Source organism: Glycine soja, chromosome 4 (assembly GCF_004193775.1).
Source record: "Glycine soja cultivar W05 chromosome 4, ASM419377v2, whole genome shotgun sequence".
NCBI lineage: Eukaryota > Viridiplantae > Streptophyta > Magnoliopsida > Fabales > Fabaceae > Glycine > Glycine soja.
In genome coordinates this window covers 23,706,775-23,716,615 of record NC_041005.1, presented here as the reverse complement: position 1 = coordinate 23,716,615, position 9,841 = coordinate 23,706,775, and the positions used below count along the sequence as shown (strand labels likewise).

The window sequence follows — 9,841 nt, the reverse complement described above, 5'->3', positions numbered from 1 at the left end:
TAATTTAAAATAGTGACTACTAAACACCATCACTATTTTATTTTATTTTAAAAATTATAATCCACTGAATAATATAATTTTCCTTTCTCAAATGCTTTGTTGATGTCAACCTTTGTTCAAACCTCCTTTCTAGTCCCCTTTCGATTACCCTCCCCACCCTCGTTGGCACCCTCAACATATCCCACAACCACTTCATCGACAACATCCCGTTCTCCCTCAAAACCTTCTTAGTTACCATTAGCCTCAACCTCCACTACAACAATTTAACCAGAGAAATCCCTCAGGTCGAATTTCTCTGGAACCCAATGGCTCCAAAATCAAGTGCTTCGATTAATTACCAGATGCAATCCTACCCCCCAAGGGCATTGGATAGAAGACTCCAAGAAGATTTGGCCAAAGATGCAAGAGAAGGTCCTAGGATTCTCATGAGCCTTAGGGTAGATTTCGGGCCCATGGGCTAAGTATGAGCCCACTTATCTTTGTACATATTAGATTAAGGTTTCATTAATTTTGGTCCTTGTATTTAGGGCTCCATAATGTAGGTAGGGTACCCTAGAAATATAGGATTTTTCAGCCCTTGTATTTTAGGGCACCTAGACTAGTTTTGTATTAGGGGTAGTTTTGTAATTTCACATGCACTAAGTGAATATTTGATGTGTGTGGTTGTAAATAAATTTAATTGAATTGGTGGAAGCCCAATCCAATTAAATTTTAGAGGGGGATGAGAGCATTTGCTTACCACACCCCATTGCCACATCATATAGTCGCACTTTGTGCATGTCCTTCATGCTTTACATGCCTCATGACACCTAAGCACACTTAGTGGAGAATCTTGGAATTGATCTTGGATTAGTGGGCTGAACCATAACTAAAATTCACTAATCATAATTAGTGAAATTTTGGCTCCACAAATTCAATTTCAAATTCAAGTGAAATTTGAATTGAAATTCAAATTTTCCTCTAATTTTGTGTGACACTTAGGCTATAAATAGAGGTCATGTATGTGCATTTTTTTACTTTGATCATTTGAATATTAAACTTCAGATTTCAGAGCTCTTTTAGAGCACAAAATTTCGTGCTCTTCTCTTCCTCTCCCTTCATTCATCTCCTTCTTCCTCCAAGCTCTTATCCATGGCCTCCTATGGTGGTGAGCTTCTTCTAGACTCATATTCTCCTTGAAGTGGCGTCTCCTCTCTCTCTTCCTTCTCCATTCCGTTGACATTCATCTTCCAAGAAGCAAATGAATCCATTGATGAAGAAGATCCCAGACCTACAAGCTCCAATGGAGCTTACATCATTACCAAACCCACTTCTCCTCTTGGTGTTCAACAATATTGGTGACATTAGAGCCCTAAGTCACTGTTGCGTTGTTTTGTGCCACCTCCATTCCCTCATCCCGCAGGTCAAAACATGTTGTCGTTCGCGACATTAAACTCCTTTGCATCTTTGTCTTTGTCGTCATCTTCCTCGTCTTTGAGTTCATCCCCAATGCCAGCCTCGTCGATTGCCTTGGCAACTGCCATCTCCAACAATGTGATATCAGAGTTATGAAAAAATTTCTTGTGGGATTCTCTAGATCTGATTTTTCCCATGATGGCTTTAGGGCTTTTGATTGATCTCGGGTTGTAATGATTCCTTTTTGTGAAAATTAAGGATTTCTCGCTGTTTGATAACTTGGTGCTTGTAAATTTGGGTTTTGAATTGAAAGGTTTAATGTTGATTTTTTTTATGTAGTGGTTTATAATTTTTGAAATAAAAAATTAATGTCAATTTTTAGTCATTATTATTTTAAATTAATTATTTTAGAATTTAAAAATTTGTACAATATTAATGTTATTAACGAATTTTTTTTTTAAATAAATTTTTAAAAATATAAAAGATAAAAATAATTTTTTAAAAATTAATATATTAAAATGGATTAATACTAAAATTGACATTCAGGAAAAAAAGAATTATAATAACTATGACGGTGACGAAACGTGGGCTATTAATTACCCCAAACCAAACTTAAAGTGGTCACTTGTACTTGAACAGAAATAACACTAAAACCTCCCCGCTGTATAAAAAAACTAGTTCGTTCATTCGTCGCGTTTTGTCGTCTTTATTGTTTCGAGCGAAACCCATTCGTCATTTGAGCTTTTGATGGGTAAATGGGATCATCGTCCGTCGCGAAGGTTCTTCCGCCGTCGAAGATCTCCGGTGCGTCCCCCGACCTTCTACGATATCAATGCCCCTCTTCCTGGTATTCCCCGAAATTATTTCTTTTTTACATCCAATTAATTGCCTATCTTTCTGTTTTGCGAAAAGAAAAAATTTATGGATTAATTGTATTTGTATAGAACCGTTAATGTAGGGGAGGGGATGGATGCGTTGTTGAAATTTTGACGATGTTTTGTTCAAATCCCTTATTGTATTTGAACAATTATTACGGTTATGTTTGAAACTGAGATATTTGATACTGATACCATTGATTGAGTTTGAGATGAGTGTTGAAATCCCTTATTGTATTTGAACAATTATTACGGTTATTGGTAAATGTTTGTAGGGAAGAGGAGTGATAGTCTAACACACTCTTTTTAACACACTTTTTCACACACTATCTATCTATTGTTGGAAGGAGATATAAGCTTAGTCCATTGGTGAAGGGAGAAGGTAAGGGGGGAGACGCGGTGGGTTCGAATCCCTCAGCTAATAAAAACTAACAATACTAACAACTAACATTTGCTGATAAAAAAAATTCTATTTACTGTTGGATAAAATTTATTAAAAACTACCAAAAAGTGAGACTTGTTATACGAGGTAAGATTCAGAAAATCTTGTGATTTACAATAACTTTCAACCTCGATGGCAGAAAGTGTGTTGCTAGCATTTATCTCAGATTATCATAATTGTTATTATTATTTATATATGTTTGGGAATCTGTATAGGCAAAGTTGCAAGATTAACTCTTGGACTGTGAGTGGTGGCTAGGGAAAGCCCTCCCTAGAGTGGCAACTCGAGCATTCAAATCCTTGACGTTGCTACTTACTGATAGTTTTCCTGGGGTAGTAGTCCTCTTTCATGATGACCAACCATTGTTGAGTGCTAAATTTTGTCATTTTTAAAATATCCTCTTGAGGATACGTTTGATCCTTTGAAGCTGTTGCCATTTCTTTTTTTACCAAAATTTTGTTGAGAACCCTGGGGCATTGATCTTATCAAATTATTAAAATTTTGATTTCAACAGAAGAACCCAAAAAAGATTTAAAAGAAAATTTATAGTTTGATGAGAAGAAAATTTGATGTCTACATGTGTTTATATTTGTTGTTACAATTTTTTAAGCTGTGGCATGCTTTGTGACCAGAAAATAAGAGGCTTTATGAATTACCAAACATAATTTTTTTGGCTGCCAAGGAGGCATTGCCTGTGGATTATCCTTGGATGGATTATCAGTAACTAAATTCAGTCTTTACTGTTTAACATAACTCACGTTGATATTTTACATGTCATGTGATCGGAAATATTGTACAGCATCTAACGTAAACAAAATTAGATATCTGATGTGAAAAGGGGTATAGAATTATGAATTGAGTTGATCAATGATTCAATGTAGTATGCAGTGACTTGGAATTGTCTGTGTTCTTACCATGACAATATTCTCTTTGTGGATTTAATGATTTGTTATTTTAGAAAATTGCTTCACATTTAGAAATGATTTGTTAAAATTTATCTGTACATGAACATTGATTCAAACTTTTCGAGCAAACATTTTGCAGTCTATTACCCACTAGCAAATTTCTTCAATAAATTGTAGTTTTAGGTTTTTTTCTTTCTATTTATTCATCCTTATTTGGTGTGGTTTCTCCAATCTAGAATACTTTTGGCATTCAATTAACTGTTAAATAAAATTCTTTGTGGTTCTTGGACAGACTGACTGCGGCCTTACATGAATGTAGTAGTGTAGTCAAAGATGCCAAAAGGCAGGCCTAATGCAAAGTGTGATAGAAGGGATTCATGGTCTCTTGGTTGTTGAGGTGTTAATCCTCTAGGAAGCATGGATGGAACATGACACAAGCAACTACTGAAATTTATCTAATTCTTATGGCATTCCAATTTGTATTGGAATAAAAAATTTAAAAAATAAAAAGTAAAACATTATAAAATACAATTAGAAGTATTTGAAGTGTCCCTGCAACGTCTGTTGTGGATATATGTCTGACATGACTACAATTGACATGGGTCACATGGGCACAGCTTAAGCACCATATTGATTACTGTAAAAGTGCAAAATGCCTAGCCATCTAACTTGCTAAATGTAATGCTAAAAGGGGTAGAATAATCAATGTAACAAAAAACTAATTGTCAGTCTCTGGGATTCAGTAGCAAACAGCTAAGAGTCTGCAAATTGAACAAATATATTTGTTTTCTTATTTTTTTTCTTAGGTTGAACATCCTTCTTTAGGGAGGTGAGCACTCTTTTACAACTCTCACTTCAAACTATTAAGAGTTTCCTACACTGGTTTGATTATTTACCCCTCCATTGATTGTAGAGCCATTTCACTTGAACGTTTAAGAGAAGTTTCAAATGAAAATTGAAACTCCTCTTGCTTTGAAAAGTAGTGCCACCTTGACCACTGCAACTACTGTAAAAACTATTTTATATATTCAATATAATTCATATATATTGGTTGTTTTAGTCTTTTAGAAGTCCTTTGGTGGCTACCTTTTGTCATTGGTTTGGTTCTGTAGGTTACTGGTCGATAGAAATTTATAAAAGATTTCAGAAGTTTTTGTATTTTTTCATATAAGTAATCTGCATAGCTTTTGTGGTTGTTGAGTATTGATCTATCAACACAAGAGGCTTTAGCCATTTCTTTATGTCTGAGAAAGTAATTACTATGATGATATGATGATTTTATTATTCATTACAGTGCCCCTTGCCAATTTAACTTATATAGTCAATATACTGAATGTCTTGTTTTTCAATCTCGTAAGAGTATTGGCAGGACGGAATACCCTTATGGGAGAAGAAATACTGCACTATAGTTGGATTGGTACCGTGGCAGAAAATTGTTGATTCAAAGATGTTTGTATACTGCCACAGTAATGTGTTTGATTGGAATGATTCAGCCGCTGAAGAAGCTTTACAAAATGCCAAAAATCATTACTGGGCAAAGATCAACAGCCTTCCCTGTGATATTTCTCTGCCTGATCCAGATACTTATAATGATCAAATAGATTGGAATCCTTATATTGATCCGGATATGATTAAGGAAATAGATAAAGCATTCTTTACTCTGCCAGATGAGGAACAAGAAACTGCCATGAAAAACAAAAGAACAAAAACTTCAGTTAATGATGAAAATCCTTTGGAATGTTCTGATACACCTCTTAGCAGAGCTTTAGAAAATAATGAAGTGCAAAGATGGAACCAGGGAAACTCTGGAGATGTGGATAATACTGACAATCCATGGGAGTGTAGTGTTACTCATGGAAATGGAAGATTAACTGACAATGCTTGGGAAGGTGGTCCTGTTAAGTCTTGGGGTTGGAATGAAGGAAGGGATCACAACCAGTGTAAGGATTGGAATTCTGAAAACTTACAGGATAAAGGATGGGGTAAAGCCAGGGACAGTTCTTGGTGCCAGCAGCAGTCAAATAATTTGGCTAACTTTGGCAACTCTTCTTGGCAATGCAAATCCAGTCAACAGAATGTAACTCCATTGAAGACAGGATGGCGAAACAGTGGAGCAAATGGGTCAGGATGGAAGCAACAGGAAAAGGCTGATGTTTCTAGAAGGAATTATGGAGGTTGGACTGCTCAGAATAAGGGTAACCAGTGGAGGGAAGGCTCTCATTGGCATACATTAGGCTCCAATGGCTCTCAGTTCCAAAGGGATGGTTGTCAAACGGGTCATTACTGGGGTAAAGAGAAAAGTAAAAAGAGGGATTTTGTCCCTTGATAGTCATGAGAACAATACCTACTTTTTTTTCTTTTTTTTGCGGGCAACAGACTTTTTTGTTTATACTGGTCATTATTGATATATGCCAGAGTGGAACTGTTTATCTGGATTTTTGGGGGAAGTTGGTTTTGCTTTCAATAGTATATGGCATTTGCTTTATCCTTGAGGTTTAAAGGGTTGTCATATAGTAAAGGATTACAATACTTCAAGGTCCTCTTCCTAAGAAATAAATGCATCATGAAATGTGGCGTATTTCTTAATCCTTGGGGTGTAAAGTTTATTTATTTCACTGAACTGTATCATCTTTTGCCTTTCTTTTAGTCCTCTATAGACAAAAAAATGGATTGGTCTCCTGAATTTTGGGGTCAATGTTGAACATTTTTCAGTATCAGAGTTGGCACCAACACTCCAGGAAGTAGATCCTATCACAACTTTATTCCTCAGCAAAGTTGGGCAGAATTCAGGTGATTTGGAAAATGCTGTCTATCATTGGCGCTTGGAACCCTTGGCAGATCTTTGAGCAATGTTTCAGAAAGGCTTCCTGCAACTAAACATATTTTGTTCCATATAGTTTTGCCATCAAATTCTCAAATTTAACAATGACATGTGGATTTTTTTTTCTTATATTAAATAACCTACATTATGAATGTGTTAGGATTTCTTTAAAAAATGTCTACATGTTACTACTTTGTTTGAGAACTTGATGACAACGATATAAGGAACTTGAAATTAAATGTATATCATTGACTTTAAGTGGCAGTCAGAAAGAAAAAGCGGGATTCAAGCGATGGGGCCCTCCTCACCTCTCCCCACCCCTTTCTCATAGAAGCAACCAAAGTAAAGGTCTCGCTGTGAGAAAGGCCTTCCTTTAACCGCACGAAAGATTTTAAGTCTCTTTCACTGCGCTACGTTGGACCTTCTGAAGCCGAAACAAAAGCCATAGTAACTTAACTATGAACCCAGTATGAAAGATAGTTCACTATTCGTTTAGCTATGTTAGTATTTATGAAAAGTTTAAAGAATTGAAATTCATATCTGATGGCTTGATTTGTTTCTGTTAAATCAGGAATGTAATGAACTAAAAATACTAGCCCATACATTCAAAAATCTATTGAGCGGTAAAAGTCCCAGAGAAACAAATTGCGTATGATTTTTCTTCAACTTGTTTTTGCTAAGGTGGAATGTTAGCAATAAACTTTAACATATGAATATCATAAGTTTCACTATATTTAGTTCAACTGATACAAAAAATGTATTGTTAAAGCTAATATTATCTGTTATTGAGCTTCTTGAAAGCAGCATGTAAGTAGGAGTTGGACACGGCAAAATGGAATTTTAAGATTAATTGATGGAACCCTTGGGGATGATTTACAAAATGGGAAAGACACATAGTTCTGTAAAAGAAAACAATAAACAAAGATCCGATCCTATTTTCAAGAATGAGAATTTAAGTTTCGAACTTGCTTATAAATTATTGGCTAAATTGTACTAATGACGTGGGCACCTGTATTTAAAAGGATTAATATTTGTTAAATTGAATATTGGATTAAAAGTGTGGATTTAAAAAAATTTCGGGACGAAAATCGTAAAAATATGAAAGGATCAAGACTACAAATAATGAATTAAAGCGATACTGAAAGTATTTTAGCCTAAATTAGTTGGGTGAACACAAAAATCTAGTATTCTATTTACACAACTTAATTTTGTTTGAACTAAATAATGGGATATTTATCTCATTTCTTATTATGCAATGAAACCATTTTTTAGAAACATGAGGATATAGTAAAATTATTAAATTCATATTTTAAAATTTATAGAAGTAATTTTTATATTATTTGAATTTTAATATATTTTTAATTATTTAGTTTAAATTTTAATAAATATATATTAGTATATATGTCAATAAATATTTAAATATATTTTTATATATACACATATCTTAGAAAATTGTTATTATTGGACTGTTGTCTTGAGTAGCATCCCCTTAATGACGTCTTACATGCTCCTTTTTTACTTTCTTTTAAAAATTTAATTCTATTCATATTTTCATATTATTTTTGTTTGCATGATTGATTTGGGATAACAACAAATGAGTGAAATTATTTAATTATAATAAAATTTTGTGCCTTGTTACTTAAATATATGTACTATGATTTGCTCGCATGCTTATATATTTTACATTTGTATTGATTGCATAATTTCAACATTTTAAATATAGCACTGATATAACAGCAATCAAATTAGACCTGTATTAATAAAATATAATAATATTTTGGAAATAAAGACTTTTATCACCAATCAAAAACAGATACAACAATGTCTTCCACTGAGTAGAAAAACAAGTTTTGATAAATAAAAAAAAGCAAGGTTTAATCGTCCAACAATAATAAAATAGGATTTCCACAAAGGGTTTTTTAGGTAAACACTTGGTGAGCAAATATGTTAAGATAAGGTTAAGAGTGTGTTTCGATGAGTGAATTTAAAATTCTAAGAAATTTTAAATTTTAAGAATTTGAAATATTTCAATTGAAATTCTTTTATTTTTAAAATTTTGTATTTGGATAAAAAAATTATAATTATGAGGGCGAAAGAAAATGAGTTGCGAGTTCGAGAACGAGATTTCGAGAACTTTCAGGTGGAAGAGAGGATGAAAGTTATAAAGGAAATACACAAACATTTTGGGAGGTTCTTCTATCAAGAAAGAGAATTTCAATTTCTCACATTTTTTAAGGAAATTAAAATTCCACATTTTTAGTTGTTTAAAATTCTGTTTTAAAATTTCAAAAAATTAAATTTTTCATAAAAAACATCCAAACAATGAATTTTAAATTAAAGAAATTTAAATTCTCTAATAAATTACTTTTCTCAATTAAAATTCTCTATCCAAAACACACTCTAAAAGAATACTCAATTAAATAGTTTAAGAGAGAAGTAGAAACACTTGGTTTATACTAGTTCATTCAAATAAAACTATGTCCAATTCTCCTTTACATGACTGTAAAAGGTTTCACTAATCAAAACTTTGATTACAAATAAGTATTTTATCTTATCACTCTTGGCTATACAACTATTCTTTATGCCACTCCTGATACATTCTTAAACTCTCCGTAAATCTAAGAACACTCAAGTATTGTTAAACATAAGTCACTTATGACTTTCACAAAAGTTTGAATGAATACAATGATTCAACAACACTTAAAGACTAGATAAATAGTTAAGCTCAAATACAAATAACTTTGTTTAGCAAAGGATGAAAAAGATTAAGTGTTGAGTATGTCGTCTACTAATTTAGTAGAGTTTTGCTTCATAGAACTTGTGCTCATTTTTCACTTGATTATTTTTTGTTATTGATTTCTTGAACAAGAGACACCTTGTATAGACTTCAGTGAAGGATCCTTTACGGGATTAGTGTTGAGCGTTGATATGACCGTTGTCTCACAATTGGAGGTGAAAACACGTGGCATGCTCGAAAAGGCGAGGATAGAAAAAAAAGGTACAAACAATTGCATGTGCTCCTCTTATGCAATGAAAGCGACATTTGAAAGGAATATTCTACAAATACCTTTTATTCCCTTCTATTATGTCATTTTCTTAAATTTCAAATGTTAGCAATTCAATTAAAGAGATGCAAAATTGAAATTCAAAAGGCAAGAATGTGTATTTCCCATTATGGCTAACATTGCCCTTAGTACCTTGTTGAACGTCACTTATGAGGATATAAAATAAGTGTATAACTGATTTTAAAGTCCAGTGGACATAAGTAAGAACAGATCAGTGTGTAAACACTGATTTTCACAATAAGTGGACATGGTTGATTTAACAGCGTGTTGGATGCTGAATATATCTTAACAAAACTATTTTCCTCTTAAGAGTGGACATGTACTTACTAGAGCTGTAA

General features: G+C 33.2%; 1 protein-coding gene across 2 annotated transcripts; it reads left to right on the top strand.

Moving 5' to 3' along the window:
- Nucleotides 1-2,026: 2,026 nt before the first annotated feature.
- LOC114409535 lies at nt 2,027-6,203 on the top strand. 2 transcript variants are annotated; one of them, XM_028373026.1, is made up of 2 exons: nt 2,027-2,199; nt 4,976-6,203. In XM_028373026.1, the coding sequence occupies exons 1-2, from the start codon at nt 2,151-2,153 to the stop codon at nt 5,941-5,943; spliced, it is 1,017 nt and encodes a 338-aa protein (XP_028228827.1). In that variant the 5' UTR covers nt 2,027-2,150; the 3' UTR covers nt 5,944-6,203. The 2 variants fall into 2 exon arrangements, with proteins under 2 accessions (XP_028228827.1, XP_028228826.1); XM_028373025.1 differs by having other exon boundaries at nt 2,027-2,242.
- The last annotated feature ends 3,638 nt before the right edge of the window (nt 6,204-9,841 follow it).